The 18846-nt window shown below is 40.5% G+C and overlaps 2 protein-coding genes across 3 annotated transcripts in view; both read left to right on the top strand.

Moving 5' to 3' along the window:
* Nucleotides 1-184: 184 nt before the first annotated feature.
* Nucleotides 185-1824, top strand: ndufa12 (NADH:ubiquinone oxidoreductase subunit A12). The gene is made up of 4 exons (XM_075472527.1): nucleotides 185-306; nucleotides 910-995; nucleotides 1140-1227; nucleotides 1553-1824. The coding sequence occupies exons 1-4, from the start codon at nucleotides 218-220 to the stop codon at nucleotides 1731-1733; spliced, it is 444 nt and encodes a 147-aa protein (XP_075328642.1). The 5' UTR covers nucleotides 185-217; the 3' UTR covers nucleotides 1734-1824.
* A 5500-nt stretch (nucleotides 1825-7324) lies between these two features.
* tmcc3 (transmembrane and coiled-coil domain family 3) overlaps nucleotides 7325-18846 on the top strand; it is a 51070-nt gene continuing 39548 nt past the window's right edge. Inside the window, exons 1-2 of one of the 2 annotated variants that reach the window (XM_075471829.1) lie at nucleotides 7325-7398; nucleotides 7627-7727. In XM_075471829.1, the coding sequence (XP_075327944.1) occupies nucleotides 7644-7727 (84 nt within the window). In that variant the 5' untranslated portion in view covers nucleotides 7325-7398; nucleotides 7627-7643. Of the gene's footprint in view, nucleotides 7399-7626; nucleotides 7728-12376; nucleotides 12806-18846 lie in introns of those variants that run through there. The other variant, XM_075471830.1, reaches the window with a different exon arrangement.

An 18846-nucleotide genomic window follows, 5' to 3' on the forward strand; every position in this document is an offset into this window, starting at 1 on the left:
GACAACATTCAGTGAAGTTATCGTCTTTTATTTCAGTACACCCATCCGTGTGTGTTTATGACCAAATAGGGATTATAGCCGATTTAACAAGAGCGAAATAACAAAAATTGTGCTCCTTTTCAAACTTAATAGTGTGCGGAACGCGAAGAGCCGCCTCTAGTTGTCGTCGGGACACTTTACGCGCAACGGTCCGTCTTTGTAAATCTTCCGTCTAAAGATGGCGGAGTATGCAAACATCGTCCGAAGGGCTTTGGGGCAAATAGGAGGTCATGGTGGAGTACGAGGTTTTCTTCTTCAGCTGTTCAGGTCGGTTTTAAAAAAAAAGCTTTGTACAAGCTTGTGTTTAGTGACTGGAAGTGACGGAGAAAGATCAGATTAAACTGAAACAAGACCTTTAGATGTGTGACCTGTGTTCTTCTGTGGGAAGAGCTAGCGTCACTTAGCATGTCAACACCTAACGTTACACCAGTAAGCAAAGAACTCAGGATAAACAATTACCATTAAGTAGCTTAACGTTAAGTAGTGTTTTAATGTTAAACAGCCAATCGGCGACATGTACAATTTGATGCCCCTTTTCTGTGGTGTGTGGGTTTAATGATACGCCAGACTCCATTAACAAATCCTTCAAAAATCACAGATCAAGTCTGGAGATGAACTGTATGAAAGCCTTTAGGACTCTTGAGTTGATCTGGGCCCATAGATAATCAAGCGTCAGGTTATTGTAACGTTTATTTGTTTTTTTCTTGCAAAGTTTTACATTTGAGGAGTTGTTGTTTAAAGGAAAACAAGATAAGATAGTTCGTAACAAGTACAATTAATAATAGTGTGCTTGGGTGAGACAGAGAACAGGTGTTTGTTTCATAAGCATATCTTAGGAAGTTAACATCTCTATCCTCATTTTATTTACAGAGTGAATGATTTGAAAACAGGCGCTTTGATTGGCGTGGATAAATATGGAAACAAATACTACGAGGAAAAGAAGTACTCCTTCTTTGGTGAGTCGGATGTCTCTAAAATATTTAATTACAATTCTCTAGAAGGTTTTTATACTAAAACCTGGATGCTATTACAATGCTCTTTCAGGATGCTACTTTTGGGTTTAACGTGTTTTGGTGAATATCTCATCTCTGTGTGTTCAGGACGTCAACGTTGGGTGATCTACACCACAGAGATGAACGGAAAGAGGACATTGTGGGAGGTGGATGGCAGCATGGTGCCAGCTGAATGGTATGGTATTAAATTTACTGTTGAATGAACACAAACACTGACAATAATGCGTTACACCTCGTTTCTTGTTAAGGCCACATTTCCTGTTAATCAGCCAGGTGCTGCTGCTCATTAAGCCCTGCAAGCGCTCTCTTCGATTCCATATTAGTTTTCTTTTACATTATTATTTACCATTATTTTTCATCTGCTTTGTCTGAAAAAAAAAACACAACAGTTTAATGAATTAGAAAACATCATCAAGAAGCGAGTATTTCCACTGGAACTGGTAGAATTTCAGCAAGGGGAGCAGAAATTTAAAAAAGAAAAATACTTCTCATCTTTTCAGGCATCGCTGGCTGCACTGTATGACAGACGATCCTCCCACCACACACCCTCCAGAGCCCAAAAAGTTCCTGGCTCAGGTCCATCAGTTTAATGTGAGTGGCAGCCCACAGCAGTATGTGCCCTACCCAACCACCCGCAAGAAGATCCAAGAGTGGGTTCCCCCTAAAGCCGGGGCCCCGTGAACTCTGAACGCCCATTTCATGTTCCATGCTGTAAATTATGGTTTCTTGCCTGTACTCAACATGTCCTCAATAAAATCTCTATCCAGATGTTTATGATGAAAGTGTAAATTCTTGAAATCCTAGATATGTGAAATTGAAGGGGTGGGTGTGTTGAGAATTAAAGAAAAACAAGGAGCAGCCATAATTAACTCGTACATTTTCTGTAAACCTGTAAATGTATAAATTAAACCGCAGACGAAAATGAATGGAGAAAAAAAAAATGCAAACCTTGGATGAGCAACACTTTATTACTCTATGTCATTATTGCCAAATAAAAGCTAAAGCCTGGTTTATACTTCTTTTAACTGCGCTTGCGTCTTGCGCGTATGTTAATGGCTCGAGACGTTTATACTTAATTTTGCTTTGTCGGCGCTTGCGTGTGCTGCGTGGCGATTCACCGCCAATACAGTAGGTGGAGTAGGGGTTTTTTTCAATGACAAGCCTACTACGATGAAAGGAAATTCACCGCCAGGAGCTCTTTGGCAAGTCTCTGGCTGTGTTCGAAACCGCCTACTTTTCCTACTATTCCTACTAGTCATACTTTTTTAAGTTCCCGGATGTACACTAGATGCATACTAGATTCGCCGAAATGTTGAGTATTCATCATGAGGTTACTTGTCACACTCAAACTACCCAAGATGCAACGTAACGTGACGTCGTCCATCGCCATTTCAACGGTCAAATTCAGTTAACGGGACGAGAGCAGTCAAAACGGCGAAACCGGAAGTGCGTTGCTCACAGCGGCTAGCTTTAGTAGCGGCGAATTCGTGGGAACAAAATTGTAAATAGCCGGTATTTTGTCAGATTTTCAACACCTTGGGGGTCTAAATGACTACTTTCTCGCCTGAAAATGTTTCAAATGTTGCTAAAGTTATATATTTACAGAGTTTATAGCTTAAGCGAAATCAGCTTTTCAGGCCGGCTGATTTCGGCTCGGGCAGGAGTGAAGTGCAGTGTGTGTAAACGCTCTGCATACTGTCTGATCGATGAGTATGCCGTTTTCAAGTATGTAGTATGTAGTAGGCGGTTTCGAACACAGCCTCTCTTCCATAGATTCATGCTTCTTCTTCTTCTTGTAAATAGCCGGTATTTTGTCAGATTTTCAACACCTTGGGGGTCTAAACGACTACTTTCTCGCCTGAAAATGTTTCAAATGTTGCTAAAGTTATATTTACAGTTTAGCCTACAGCTTAATTTTGATTTTTTGTCGTAAAGTGGGTGTTACTGACGTCATCGTCGTGCTACTACCACAGACAGCCCACAGACCTGCTGCCTATTTATTCATTCGGCTAAAATTCAAAATTACAGTAACCCGGATTTTTTTAAGTAAGCGACGCACCTCCACGTTATCAGTGCTAGTGTAGAGTAATTAATAAATTATAAACAGCATAGTTTGTGCCTGTATAAGCTTGCCCATAGGAAACCGTTTCATGGGCGAATATCTCAAGAGAGCAGCCAGACGCCTCTCGAATATCTTCGGAACAGCTCCAAATGACCAACAACAAGCAGGGGTGAGTAGAACATCATGTTATAATGTGAAATCAAGGGTCCAATGTCAAAAAAATGGTCTTGTCCTTTAAGGAGGTAGCAGCCAGGTGCTGCTAATGAAATCTACTTGACTAATTGAGCATCAGCGAGTTCTAACTCCTTTGCTGGTCTGAGGCATTCAGTGTACATAAAGCTATTTCCAAACTATCTGGAGTCTGTCTTTCTACAGTGAGAAAAATAGTCACAACTGGAAATCATTCAAGGCGGTTAAAAATCTTCCCAGGAGTGGATGTCTCGTCAAGTTCACCCCGAGTTCAGACTGCAACTCGGAGAAACTGCAAAAACCAAAAGAGCTGCAAATGTTAAAGTTTGAGCCAGTAGAATTAGAAAAAGAAGTGAAAGTTTCACCTTAAAAAACCCACAAGACTTTAATTTGATTGGATTTAAATGTATTTATCCCAAAGAAGGAGAGCATTATAGAGCATAACAAATTAGAAACAGTCATTAGTCGTTGTATACAAGTCGTTTAGAGTTATTGCCATGGCCAGAAATAACTCGTATTACATTCTTTGTTTCAGAGGAGCTGAAGAAGCCTCTGACTGAATACACTTTTTGTTTGATCACCATGTTCTGTAGGTGTGAAAGCACTGTCCAGGTCCAGGGGCCCCGAGTGTGGGGCTTAGCACAGAGCCAACCTTTATCAGTTTGTCCTCTCTTTTTTGTTTGTCCCAACAAACGGTTGCAAAGCAGATCGCGCTTTCCACAACAGACTTATAGAAGCTTTGCTTACATATTACGAAGTAAAACCGTTTCAGTCAAAATTGCCAATATAAATTTCCAATTTCTTCATCTCCGCTTTGACGTCGCCATACTTTTTGTGCAACAGTTTTGTGAAGACAGTGGAAATCATGGCCTTAAAGCCGCCATCCTCCACCATGCTCAGCGGGCGCATGTCTTTGACCAGCATGTTTAGAATGCTGTCTGTCAGCACAGCTGCTTGTGCAGGGGAGCAGGCTGGTGCTTTTTATGCAAACTCGTCCATAAGAGGCTGTGGTGGTTTACTGAAAAAGAGGTGAAAATATTAATAACTCAACAGATATTTTAAAGGCTAAATATTCCCAATATACTGCAAACTAAAACTAATAGACATGTGGTAAGGTTAATCTGTAAATAGCTGAAGTATATATAGTAACTATTATTGTCAAATAATTGTAGTGTAGTAAAAGTACACTATTTGCCTCTGAGATGTAGTGGAGTAGAAGTAAAAGTATCAAAAATTGGAGATACTCAAATGAAGTAAACATACCTAAAATTGTATTTAAGTGTACTTCGTTACTTTCCATCACTGCTTATTAGTCATAATTAATAACAAAAATGTTCCTTGGACTAAAGGGCAGATTACAGTTCTGCGTCTATCGTCTTGACGTGTTGCTTTGCTCTGGTCGCAAACCACTTTTCATGTTAAAGTGATACTCCGGAGTAGATTCAACCTGGGGTCATTTGAACCGTGACATCCAGCCAAGTAGCCCACCCGCAGTTTTTTCGATATTGGCTGAACATCAGGTGAGTTACTGAGTTATCCCGAATAGCTTCGTAGAAGGGTTAATGGATCCTGGTCCGTATCTCCAAAATTACCACACTACAATCACATGCCATGACACCAAACTTCTACAGTAGTACAAATATGGTCTGTACTCACAAAGCGATGCATTTGGAAGTTTGAAAATAGTCCAGGAGTTTATTATTATCAACACAAGCCTAATAGCTTCTCTGCAGCTAAAGCTGCGTCGACGTCACTTCTGGGAGCTGGGAGCTTCAAAGTAAGATGAGGGTTGATCTACTACTGTAGACAACAAAGCAAGGCTGCTCAATTTCTCCATTGATAAAATAATTTCACAACTCTACAACATAAAAATTCATAAAAAAAACCATGTAGAATATAGCATGTATATAAAGCTGCCGTCGGCAGGTTTTCAAAATTGCGAGTCTAAAGTCGGAAAATTCGAACTGATACAACTTTCAGGTCCCTCCCCCAACCTCTAACAAGCTCCGAATCGCCCCCAAACCCCTCCCCCTCTGTGGACGAGGTTGTGCCAGTGAGTTCACACCAGTGTGAGCGCACACAAACTGGGGCAGAGTCACGCTCAGCAGCGTGTGCACAAGCTGTGATTGACAGGTAGGATTCCTCCACCCTAACTTGATTGGTTAAAAACAGCCTGGAGCGCTCGGTTTTTGTAAGCATGAATACAGGCTTCAGAGGGAGCTACAGAATTCGTTATTTTTCCTAAACAGCCTATTTAATTTTCTACTTCCAGAATCCCATGACAGTTCAAGCTAATATGACTAAAAAAAAGTTGCCGACCGTAGCTTTTTAAAAAAAAAACACTTACTTTACCTCTTTTCCTGTTTGTCATCTCACAGGTTTAGTTTTTATCAAATCTTACTATAAAGCCTGGGGGAACCCACTGATCTGTATCAGACGAAGCTTACATCACGGTATCTCTTTTGCATGTGTGTGATAATCAGTGCCTGCCGGATTATGCTGAGCTGAGGGAAAGTTGCAGCATGCAGCATTTCACACTGAGGTAGAAGAAATCCTCCACTGTCGCCTCGTCAGAGTGTTGGACACGCTTAAAAAATTATGATAATCAGTGCCTGTGGAGCTCTAGCTCTCAAGTAGGACTGCCGAATAACAGGTTTGTGTGCTCAGTTTTTATTTTCATTCTTAGATTCTTATGGATGGATGTTATCAGTCAATGGTTTGCAAAATTGTGGTAAAAGCACAAATATTTCAGGGGCCGGTTTGGTCCAGCAAGTATCAGTTAAGTGTGGACATGAAACTTCCAGGTTAGATCTTGTTTACATAAGGCTATGTTATGCTTGTTTTATATATCACAATCAGTTTTGCAATACGAGATGTTGTGTTTTTCTCAGTAAAAAGCAGAATAAATCAGTATGTATCTCAATGATTTAACATTATCTTGTTATTTTGTGTTAATCTGGTAAGATATTTCTCACCAAAACTGTAAACTGGATTTTTTTTCAACACAATGCAGCCCTGCCTGAAAAAGTGTAATACATGCTTTTGTCCACATGTCTGAAACGCAGCACTGACCACTGACGCAGTCCATTGCTGGAACTGTTTAGATGGTAACGTACCCGTAGGCTGTTATGTAGAAGAAAAATGACACTTAAGTGTCAAAATGTGTAAGCTGTAACCATGCACATAAGTCCTATCCTAAATATGCACTTTTAATGCCTGGACCTAAGTAATTGTGAGGGAATGCACACCCTTCTGCCATCCCCTCTTTGCTTTTATAAGGATTTGTGGCATGGTAAACACTAATGACACATAGAAAGTGGACTTAATCGAGATGAAACAGGTATGAAGGTGTAGGACGTCCAGATGGCGACAAAGAACATTGAATGTGGTGATGAATTGAAACTCAAGATATATCTAGGAAGGAAATATAAAAAATGAGAGCTTAGTTATTTTAAAGTTTTTTTAGGCCTTTATTCTAAAAGTGGATTGCTGTTGTATTTTCTGTAGTGACAGCAGCAGGCTGCCATTTCCCAATTTTGCACACACTCGACCCTCAATCATTTGAATGCATCACTGTCCTGCTCTACATTTTGGTAGAACACGTTTCTCCGTGACTATACTGCCTCTTATTCAAAGTTTGTGGTTGTAAACGTGACCAAGAAATGTCTCCCACTTGGTTAAGGGGAATAAAGCTCATTGCTTTCTCAAATTTTGATAGTTTTACCATGAGGCATCACCCCAGAAATATGTGATAAATCATTGATGCTCTCCTCCAGGTGCATTTTAGGAATTGAGGAAATATTTTTCTCAGATCAATTTCAACGAGGTAGCACAAAGTAGAGAAAATATATTACCCTACTTCTGCTTAACTGGTTTAACCTGCTCATTCTAGTCCAGGCTTTTCTTTCTTTACTTGATGACAACACCTTGAACCACATTTGCGTAAAGCCTGCCTGATGGCTTTTTTTATTGTCACCTCAAACAAAGCAGCGACCTTTACACCCATTTCAGTTCAACCAGCTCGTCATCCACAAAAGCAGACTGGGCTGGCAGTACTTAAATGAACGTAATTTTGACTCATTAAAATCTCTCTCAGTGAGTAAATTTCCGTTTCAGTGCTTGTAGTATTTGGTGAAATTGGGATGTTGATTAGGCGGTTTTGCATTCGCTCGGCACACTCAAAGAAAAGCTATTTTGAATGTTGTATTTAGGAGTTTTGTGAGAATGAACAAAGCTTTAGGAATGTTTCATAAACTGAGTTGCTATTGAAATGATACTTAATACACTTTTGAGTATTTGTAACCTTGGTTCTTCTAATTTCAGGAATTCGAAGCTTTTAAATGAGGAGATTCTCTGATTTATCACTTTTTCCTCGACGGCCAACGTTGGAGGATGAGGAAGTAGACGAAGAAAGTCATCACAATGTAAGTCTCAGCTTCTCTGTAACAGGGTTTAACCACCAACAGGGGGTGCTGTTGCTTCTTTTATTTGTCTCCAGTCAGGCCTGTCACCTCTGCTTCATCATTTAAAGATCAGACAGGAAAGGCTTTTGGCATCTTTTTGTGTCAGCATTTCAGTGAACAACAATCCCCTCTCATCTTTGTTTAGACAGCAGAGGAGACTTTGTTCTGAGCATGGAGGCAGCAGCTCGTTGAAATCCTTGAAATCAATTACGAACAAAGAGCTGAGAGCGCTTTGACAACTGACAATGAGCATGAGTGGCATTCCATTTGCTCTCCGAGCTGAATTTTACATTTCTGTTCAGTGAGTGGTTGATTAGTTGCTCTTCAGTTCCGTCTACTTCTCACTTTAGCTGATAGCTGTTGTCTGAATCAGCCTGTGCAAATGGAGCACATAATCTCCACCTCTGCCTTTGTGTTTGCTGATGCAGCACTGTACTGAGGTGGCAGCAGTGCCAACTGGGCACCAGAACCAGGCTGAAGAGGGTCATCTTGACCTCAAGACGCTCTTTGTTTGCCACGTGTCCTCTTCACGATCCCTTACTGTCATACATCTTAACAGTATTGGCCTCTTGCTCCTCTCTGTCAGTTCTCCTCTCCTTTAACCTCACTTGCTTTTGCTTCTTTCTCTGTCCTCTCGTCTTGCATCATTCGTGTCTGACTCCCTCCCATGAGAGAATTTGACTCCTCGAGGAGCGTGTGAGGTCCTTGAAGAGTGTTTTTCAGGCTTGTTTTTTTTTTTACTCTGATTCTCTAAATGTCGGCTGTGCTTAATGGGTTGGAGTCACTGCCTTGAGTCTTTTAATATTTTTTTCAGGACTCTCTTCTGAGCGTTTTGCTCTTGAAATGTCCCAGTTCTGCCCTCCTTAACATGTTCAGAAACAAATAAGAACCATACAATTGCTTAAAGCTGACATGTGTTTATTGATTTAGAGGAAGGTTTTACATCTTTGGAGCCACCAGTAACCTCTGTCAATATCCATATATTTTTACGGCCAAGTTTTTTTCAGTTTAAACAAATATATTGGATAATATCTGTTGAGAATGATATATTTTAAAAATGTTTATTTTTTCTTCTTGTCAATAAATAAACCAAAATAAGGGATTCAAATCAGGTGAGAAAACCCATAGTTTCGTGTTTAAAATACTCTCAGTATGTATCGGTCATGTGTTCAAACAAGACTTAAGTACAGACGAACCTCAGGCAGGTGGAGGGTTGGCAAAATGGAAAAAGAAAAGTTTTTTTTATTCATGAAAATACCAAAAACGCAGATAATAAGACTAAATCAACATGAGAAACATGTGAAAGTCCCTCTTTGTCCTGCTTCAAATCGGTTTGGTCAGAGGGTGAGGGATGAGATGGACTCTGAAAAGGTCACTCCTTCAAGGGCCTGGTTAAATATAAAAAAAAAGAAAAGAAAGTATTTACCCCCTGCGGTCTTTTTACTTGACCTTGTCGGAAAGCATCTTGAGGTCAGGGAAAGATAGTTGGAGAAAATATAAAGACTTTGAAAAAGACAGCCACGCTGCAACAGGAAACCTACCACATTTCACACGAAGATTGGTCACTCAAAAAGGCACAAAATGATACATGCTGTCACAGTCCGCTCACACCCATTCTTCCATCATTCATTTTTATTTACATGAATCCCAGTTTGTCTGCCGGTATGAAAACGACCAAATTCAACTTGATGTAGCCACAAGAAACTGAGAGGGAATTATTTCCTTTCATAAAGGATTGCCCACTGCTTTCTATACTAAAGGAGATAGATAATAAAAGAAGCATTGAAGCTTCTTATAATCTTTTAATGGCTACCACTTAGACACATCCGGGTCATTTCACTCAATCGGGAACCTTTCTAAGCGAAAAATACAATTCAACTAAAGCATGGATACTCTAACTCGAACTTGCGGCCAATTTTAAATCACTGATAGTCACTGGTACGTCTAACATGCTTCATGTTTCATGGAAACAGACAAAATCTCGAAAATTCAAGTTAAATTTGAATTGTGTACAATAATAATAATAATGCACTAATGCGCACTCAGTTATTTGCAGTCTTTCCCATAACAGGATGGTGCATGTTGAGTTGGCTCGTATTGAGGTAACATGCTATAAAGCCCAGTCTCACCGGAAAATGTCTAATAGGAATGTTTTATCCAAAACAGGTTCACAAACAATGGTTGTAAAATACCAACATAACCTTTGGTTTTTTTATGCCTTAAATGGACGGAAGAAGGACAGGAAGCAGGGGAATGACATGCAGTAAAGGGTCGTTTTCACCTTTGTACTTCATCATTTTTGTATTTAGTTTCAAAATCATCTGAAAGAATCTTCTTTAGATTTAAGTTTCTGCAGAACATATGAACTCTAATTATTTTTAATTGTGCAATTTTGAGCTTTGATTGTGAAACTGTGATTATTCAATGCAACAGTGCAGCTTGTTTGAATCATTTTGATGGAGTGAAGCCTTGTGGCCCAAAGGAATGATAAATAAATAACTTGTTTGTGCATTTTATTGGCTAACTTGATCATAAAATCTTGATAAGTTTCATTAGTATTACCAGTTATACAGAGATTAAGTTTCAAGGTAAGGCAAATTTATCTATACAGCACAACAACATGGTGATTCCCAGTGATTTACATAGAACGTAAAACAGAGAGAGAGAGATATAAATCAAAGTCCTTCAATTCCATTAAATCCTTGAATGAAATGAAGGGGTGTACAGAGTTGTTGCAGACCTGCAGTTATCTGGGAGTTTGTTCCACATATGTGGTGCATGAAAACTGAGCGAAGCTTCTACGTGTTTAGCTCGAACTCTGGGGACAGAAAGCAGAAAGCAAACCTGTTTCTGAAGATCTGAAATGTCTTAAAAGGTTCATAACATACCAGAAGATCTGATATATCTACTTTGGTCTCAAACCATTTGAATATTTACATTTAAATTCATTAATTAGAGAGGAAGCCAGTTTAGAGACATCAGGACTTGAGTGATATGATCCACTTTTCTGGTCTCAGTGAGGACTCGAGCAGCAGCGTTCTAAATCAGCTGTCTGATCCGTGTTTTAGGCAGACCAGTACATACACTGTGTTACAGTGATCAAGGCTACTCAAGATAAATACATAGACCAGCTTTTCTAAATCACTCTGACACATTAGTCCTTTAATCCTTGAAATATTCCTCTGGCTGTTGAAGTCCTTAATAACACCCAGGTTTCGGGTGATTTTTAACATTACAGACTGACGTTGAGCACAGACAAAAACGATTACCTCTGTTTTGTCTTTGTTTGACCAAAGAAAAATCTGGATCATCCAGTTGTTTATTTGTTCAAGGCACTTACAAAGTGTTTGCAAGGAACTATAATCCTCAGGTGATATGCTGATGTATATTTGTGTGTTTTCTGCATAACTGTCACAGCATGGTTGCTTTGCATTATCCGAGCCAGTAGGACTGTGTAGCTGTTGAATAAGAAAGGCCCCAGAATTGAACCCTGAGGACCTCCATATGCCATTCCCCCCCCCCCCCCCCCGATCATTTGTGTGATTACTTACACACACAAAGTTGTCTCTGTCTTTTAAGCAGGATTCAATCCCACCCAGTTTTCTAATCGATGTTGTGGTCAATTGTATCAAATGCAGCACTGAGATCCAATGAAACGCTGCCATTATTTGTGTTTCATTTGATGCCGTTTATTACTTGAACAAGATTGGCCTCACTGCTGTGGTTTGGACAGAAACCTGACTGAAATAACCGTTGTTGTGTGCCAAGAAGTGGTTAAGCTTTTTCTTATGATTTTTACCTAAAAAGGAAACGCTTGATATTGACCTGTAATTATTCAGTCCAACTCCAAATTGTTCTCTCTTTTTTTTTTTTTGTACCTTGATGGCTGCTGTTTTTAGAGCCTGTGGAAAAAAACACCTGAAAGAAGAAACCTGTCAACAACATTTTGCACCTTGGTGGTAAAATGTCTCGGATGCTGAAGAATGTTTTCATGGTCATATTGGTAGATTGGATAAAATCTTGTGATTACATCTGATGTGTTCAGAGAATGGGACACTGCATTTCCAGCAGCTGGGATAGAGACCTAATGTGAGGTCTTTTTTTATGTATTGCATACCAAACTCAGATTAGTTTTTCGCCAGCAACGCTCAGTGGTAAGGCAGGGTGACTGAGGCTATATCAAGAACAAAATAGCTTATGCCTCAGTGGAATTGTTAGTAATAACAAAGAGATAAAATGATGTTTAAAATAACACTTGTTTATTATCATTTGAGTTGGCTGGATGACAACAAATGAACCCTGACCCTTCTTCCTGATATCTGCGCCTAAAGTGTGTGTCAGAGCATGAGTGGGAGTGGGTACAGAGTCCAGGCTCGGTCCCATAAACACAGAGATACTTGCTGTTATCTGCTGCTGTCAGAGACTGTCCTGAAGACAGCGCTTACCCCTCAGGGAGCGAATCCTGTACTAAATCAACATTCCCGCACTAATTTCATTTCCTTAAATTTCTCTCCCCCTCCCTCTCAGTCTGTCGCCAGCTCTCATCCTCTGCCTGCTCCCTCCTGATTGGCAGGTTGCTATTCCCGTGTGCAAAGTCTGTCTGGGCTGGTGGAGGGTGGCTGATAGGGATCAGCAAAACCCCTGCTCCGGCTCCTTCATGCCTTTAAAGGCGGGCATTACCCTGGAGAGCACAAGTACTCGAGAACAGTAAATCTTAGGAGCACAACTCAGTACACAGTAGAAGTTGGGATCCGAGTGTGTTGGAGGAGCCACTGGTTTGATTCTAATAGCTGCTGCCACAGGAAGAACAGGATTTCACAATGAGAGGATTGCACACAGGACTAGAAAGACAGACACACACTCCTCCTCCATTATAGAGAAGTCCTGAAACTTCAGAGAGACACACAGAGCTCCCTGAGGTGCAGAGGTCTTCTGGGGCTGCGGCTGCATGCACTTTTATGCACTTTGACCTCAGGCTGTGAGGAAGAGGAGACATGAGGAAGAACTACAGCGCCATTCCACTCGTCTACGTGACAGAGGTAGCTTTTGCACTCTAATCGACTCTAATCTCCGTCTCCTTGTTTTTTTAGTTTGCTGTCCACCTGGCGAGCTGTTTATTTCTGCTGCATGAATGAAAAAGGCTAAGTGAATTCAGATGAACAGTCACATGTAATCAGCAGTGCATTCTAGCCTTTGAGAACTTGACATTTACAGAATGAGAAGCTCTTTATGTGAGAGAGAAACTGCTTTTGCACACCAAGAATTTGATTTTTTTTGGGGGGAGTTCTGACCAGCAAGCGCTTTTTATCGACTGGTGTTGTTCATTGCAGCCATGTAATGAAATGTTTGGAACTGGTGATGATCGCGGAAGCATATTTTTAACAGCTGCAGGTAGAGCCTGACAAGTTTCACCACGCTTTTATTCCTGCAAGCGTGTCATTGGCCTTTGGAGCTTGAGTAACATGTGAGGAATGCCGGTAGCAAACCACAGATCATGCCCGCCTTTTAAATTGCAGAGAGCTGGTATTTATTTTCTCTTTCTTTCTTTCTTTCTTTCTTTCTTTCTTTCTTTCTTTCTCGCATATGAAGTGTCTGTTTTCCCTCTGAGTGCTCGAGCAGAACGTCGGGTTTTCGGTTCCTCTGGTCACTTATCTGAACATCACAATCTCAGCCTCTGCGTAGAAAATGTCCGGTTATTATAGCTAAAAGGAAAGCATCCCAGACTCAGTATCTAGAGTGTCTCTGTGCTTTGGGCTGCCCTCATTGTGCTAACATTGTGGATTTTGTGTGGGAAGCATTATGTCCCCCAGTGTGTCCGTATATGTACAAGAGAATGCCATAAAAAATAGTGTTATGTAACACTTGTAGTACAATGAGGCTCTTCCTGTCATGCCAGCAGCCTTCTTCACTCCGCAAACAAGGAAACAGTTGAGGGAAGAAGCAGCAGGACGTTGCATTTTATCACTCCGCAGTGTGTTGTCATCTTCCTTGAGGTCTCTGCACTGCAAAAAGTTCTGCATCACGTCTATAATCAGCCTTGATCAGTGTTTTCACAGTTTATCCACCCTCGGTATATATCTTCAAATCCTCTGTGCGGAGTATTTATAAGTGTTAGATATATTGACACCCTTCAACTGTTTTGCTGTGGTCACTTCCATCTCTTTACCATGGTAACCATCAGTGTCTCACACACTCGGCATTCAAGACCTCGGTCTAAGCTCCGTTGTTACCTCTCCTCCTGCTCTCTCTAATTAAGTTGTGTATTTTTACCCTATGACAGTGGTTATATCTCAGAGGACATCACAGTTTAATGTGTCAACAATACATTCCTCTTGCTTTCTGTGCGCGTGGTCTAGTCAAATGTTTCCTTCGCAGGGAGAATTCATGTAATGTGAGGACAGTTTCCTAGCGCTCACAACAGGGTGTTAGTTTTAGATTCTTGGTTCATTTTTGCGCCGTATGTTAATAAGATTGTATAAAAAAAGCTTTTTACTGTGAAGATGTTTTATCTATTGAATGTTGTTGCTGAAAAAATTATTTAGTGCCCTCAGACCTTCTTTGTTTTGATTCTTTATCGACTCGCCTTAATCCTCTTTACAGCGCAGAATGAATGTGGTTTGACTTGAAGAACAAACCGAAGGATTTTGGCATAATCTGGTGCCACGTTCTCTCCACAGAGAAACTCAAAACATGCACTTTAAAGCTGCAGTGTATAACAGAAACACAAACCTACGAGAAAGAAATTATTATGTAATTACAAATGGTTTCTATTGGCATGTAATTGCTTTGCTTGATGCATTTGCGTGAATATACCTCCTCAGAGAAGCAAGAACATGAAGAGGTAAAGTGAATTCAGGATGGGTGTAAGGCAGAAAATATGCACAACACGAACAACTTAGCCAGCGACATCGATGCAAATTGTTGCTAGATGGTGGATGGAAAGCATTTGAGATAGTTGCCATGTCTAACGTGACCACTGGATATCAGAAATTGTTACACTGTCACTCGGATAAATGTGCCGGTTAATCATGCAAAGTTAAACATATTCCCTGTGGCGCATGAAGATGCACCCCCTTTTTGCACCATTTAAAAAAGATTGCAAAGGAGCACAGATGGGATTCAAAACCTACAAATATTAATTGATAATTGTTAGAACCCCTAAAGTCTTCGTGAGACAAGAAACTCCTTTGTATCTGCGCTGTTCAGTTTCAACAGAACTCTTGCTCTATCCATTTGGGAGGAATATGTAACCTTAACAAGCATTTGATTGGATCAGAAAAAGCATATGAGTGCAGGATGAGTCATCCGCAAGAAAAGACAGACTCAAAAATACCACTGAGCGACTTAACAAACCTATTTTTCTTCTTTGTTTGACCAGAGATTGGTATACAAGTTAATTTGATGTTGTGGGGACTTTTTCGTGCCACTCTGAATTCAGGTGAAGCCCTTAAATTGAAGTAAACACATTGACTGAATTGATTTAATTGTAATTTTCTTTCTTTCTTTCTTTCAAAATCCCAGACATAAGGGTTTCATACATTAATGGAGGGAAGGTCAATATGGTGCACGAACAATGAGACGCCTCTGAACAAAATAAACATCTCTCGTGTTCAGCAGTAAGTTAGATATTTCACGGATGTTCCCGATTCATTATTTTCCTCCTCTGCTTGCTTTCAGTCCACTTATTACTCACACTTTAATGCCGCGGCAATTACCGTCCATTCTTGCTTCCAGGCGTTTCATAGAGCTAATCTGTTGTGATCTGTGACTTTTTGTGTTTTTTCTGTCTTGTCTCAGTCAGCTCCACTCCCTTCACCTGTGTTATTTCCCTCAGCTGTCTTCTCTCCCCAGTCACTCTCCTCTGTATTTAAACTCCTGGTTTCATTCGCTCTTTGTCAGATCCTCTGTCCTCTTCAGGTTGATCTCCCGAGTTGCCTTTGCTGCTACTACTTCTTGGTTTTGTTTCCCCAGTTTTTTTCTTGGTCGGTTTAGTCAGTTCCTGGGTTTTGGTTTGTTTTTTCGTAGTGCTCCAGTTCGGCCATGTTGTCTGTTCAGTTTTAATGAATCGGTCTAAATTTTTTTCTACCTTTGGCTTTCCATCTGTGTCTGCACCTGAGTCCTCCTTCCTCGCCACCTCCTACACGTGACATATTCAGCACATGTGCCCTGTCGGGAACAAATTGAAACCCACTCTCTTGTCCCTGCTGCTATCAAACATTATCACATTATTTTCCCTGTAACTGGTAACTATCGAGCCTCATCACAGAAGTGTCTGTATGAGCTGGTTTCCTCCAGAAATCAGTTGCTGCTTTGAACAGCCAGCTTTTTACATGTCCACACAAGTTGAGAAAGGAATGTACTACTAACACTAAACTTGTAGCCCCAAGGTGAAGCGAGTGAGTCTTAAATTTCAGTAAGTGTCCCAGTAAAGATGTGTATTGAAGCCTGTGTGTATTTTTTCCCCGTCGTGCTGTCAACAGCGGCTTTATGGGTACATTTTTCTTTTAGTGCTACCTCGTGATTTATTTTTTTTTTACCACGCTTAAGATGATGAGCACGTCACGAGCCAAAGTAGAGAGGAGTTTATGAGCAATCACATCAGTAATGAAAAAATTCATTTCAATATTGTACTCTTCCTAATTTGTCTGGAAAAAATCCTGAGCAGAGTCGGCCCTCAAGTTTCTGTTTGAAACGGTCGAGTGCCGCTTACGGTCTTGGAAAGGTGAAGTCAGATTGCTTCATATGTTCACATAGAACAGTAGAGGAACCGATTTTGACCTCTTGCAGCATTGCCCTCACATCAAGTGTTGAACAGGAAGCCCACACAGTTGACTTTCACACACTCACGCACCGCACATCCATTTTCTCAGTTAAAGGATGTTAGGATGTTGTGTTCCATAGCAGAGGATATAAAGATGGGCCCAAATGCAAACTTGGCATTGAACTTAATGTTGAACAAAAAAAGATTTTTATTCATTAAACCAAGGGAACGACATAAAGGAAGTACAACAAAGCAGCAGTACATGGGAAGGAGACAACAACAAACTGGAAAATGACTGAGGGAACCAGAGAGCTATAAATACGAGGAGAGTAGATGAGTGAAGTGACAACAGGTGAATGATTTAAAGGACACAGGTGTGCATGCAGACCTGGGGTCGAGACCGAGACAACTGAGGACATCTAGAGACAAATAGGAAGGAATAGAGTAACTTAAACTAAACTAAAGACTAAACAGAAAACACCTGGAATGCAAACTCAAGAGAGACATGAATATGAATACAAACAGAGAAAAGCACAAGAGGAAACTAAACTAAGGACTTGGGAAACCAAACGGCACACAAACTGAAATCAAGCTCTTTCAACCAAATCTGATAAAGAGGACCAAAAACTAAAACGGAATACGCTAAGAGTAAAGCTCAAACAAGACACCAGAACTCAAACAGGAACTGAACCCAAAACACAGAAACAAAGACGCAACCAAGGCACGAAGGCATACTAAACCAGAACATGGAACAAAAACCAAAGCAACGATGATAATCAGATAAATCATGTCAACCTGACGTGAGAAACCAAGAGACGAAAAGCCAAAAAAAAGGAACTTGATTACAAAAAAACTCCATAAACAAAAACCAACATACCAAAACCCACAAACCCTAACATAGGAGTGCTGTCAGCCTGCGAGAGTGAGGCCTCTTCCTTGCAATGTCCTGCTTTTCAGGAACAATTTCAGACCAGCGTTGCTGACAGACTAAAGAAACAGGAAGAATGTAAATGAGAGCAGCACCACTGGGAGTATACAGTACATGTGAGCAGAGGGATTAGGACAGAGAAAATCATACATCAAACAATAACACAAAGCAGAATGCAGATGCAACCGTGATGACAGTGGTGTCATAACCCTTCTAACAGTTGCTGCTGTGGCCAAAAACAAGGCCAAGAAACTGAACGATTCAGTAAATTACTTTAGGTTATAATCTAAAGTAATAATTTGCAATAATCAAGCAAAATGTATTTGTGGGGCACCTTTTGCATAATTCTAATTGATCGATGTGACTGATAAGCTGAGAATGACACAGGTCGAATGTTTACAGTAAAACGAATTTGAGACCATTGCGTGCAAGTCAGGAAAATAATAAAAGCTTTAGGAATAAAAGTTCTGAGAAGATGGTTACATAAAATTGGACCAAAGACGAGAGCAAGGGAAACTATTGAAAAAGATTGCTACAAGAGCAATGAGGCGCTCGACACTGACATATCAAAAATATGACGTTTCTGATATCTGTGCTCCCCCCAGCAACGTCATCAGGAGATGAGAGATCCGTGCTCATCAGGCACGTGCGTCCTTTTAGCTCCGTCACACAGATTAGACCAGAGCTGCGTGCTTTTAGCTGTCGGGACGACCCTCACTGACGAACGACTTCATTTTTCATTTGTTAAGACAAAGACGCACGCTAATTGAAGCTGTCATCCAGCGCTCACCATACATTTCTCGTTATGCTTGCGCCTGATGCGCTTGTTCAATTTGTCACCATGGCAACAAGAAATGATGCTAGCAGCCTCTCGCCAATGACCACTGGGCTCCAGCTGTGCAATACCATGAATGCATTTGCACGTTTGCTCTTGAGGCTGTGTGAGAATCCTTTTTTGACAGAATCCATTCCTTTTACCCGCAATATAAACTACATTTGGCTCATGCATTATCTTTATATTTGGGTTACAAAGCTGAAGCTTTTTCTGTACTTAAAAGCCCGTTTAGTCTTTCAAGAATATCAATAGTATGTTCACCGATACCCAAAAATATTCTGTCTGCTGCACCATACAAAAAGACTTCTCCTCAAGTTGTGTCTCGATTAATTAGACACAGAGAAGTTGTACTTAAATAAACATTGATGTATTAAAATGCTATATTATTTAGAAAACAACACTTTTTTACGTTATCGCACAAAACGAGGACTTTGATCCTAGCTTGCTTCTGAGCCTAAATCTGTCCTCCAGTGGTGGAATAAGTCATGAGATTTGAGGCTCATTTAAATGAATGTTTTTCTGCTGATGTTCAAAACGAGGGTGTAGTGTTTTTGTG

Source organism: Odontesthes bonariensis, chromosome 8, assembly GCF_027942865.1.
Source record: "Odontesthes bonariensis isolate fOdoBon6 chromosome 8, fOdoBon6.hap1, whole genome shotgun sequence".
In the NCBI taxonomy this organism is placed as follows: Eukaryota; Metazoa; Chordata; class Actinopteri; order Atheriniformes; family Atherinopsidae; genus Odontesthes; species Odontesthes bonariensis.

Excerpts from the sequence above, each read along its gene's own strand:
- ndufa12 (XM_075472527.1), top strand. The coding sequence starts at position 218 with ATGGCGGAGTATGCAAACATCGTCCGAAGGGCTTTGGGGCAAATAGGA. Across the intron at positions 307-909 it reads TTTCTTCTTCAGCTGTTCAG|AGTGAATGATTTGAAAACAG; the intron begins GTCGGTTTTAAA and ends TTTTATTTACAG. Across the intron at positions 996-1,139 it reads AAAGAAGTACTCCTTCTTTG|GACGTCAACGTTGGGTGATC; the intron begins GTGAGTCGGATG and ends CTGTGTGTTCAG.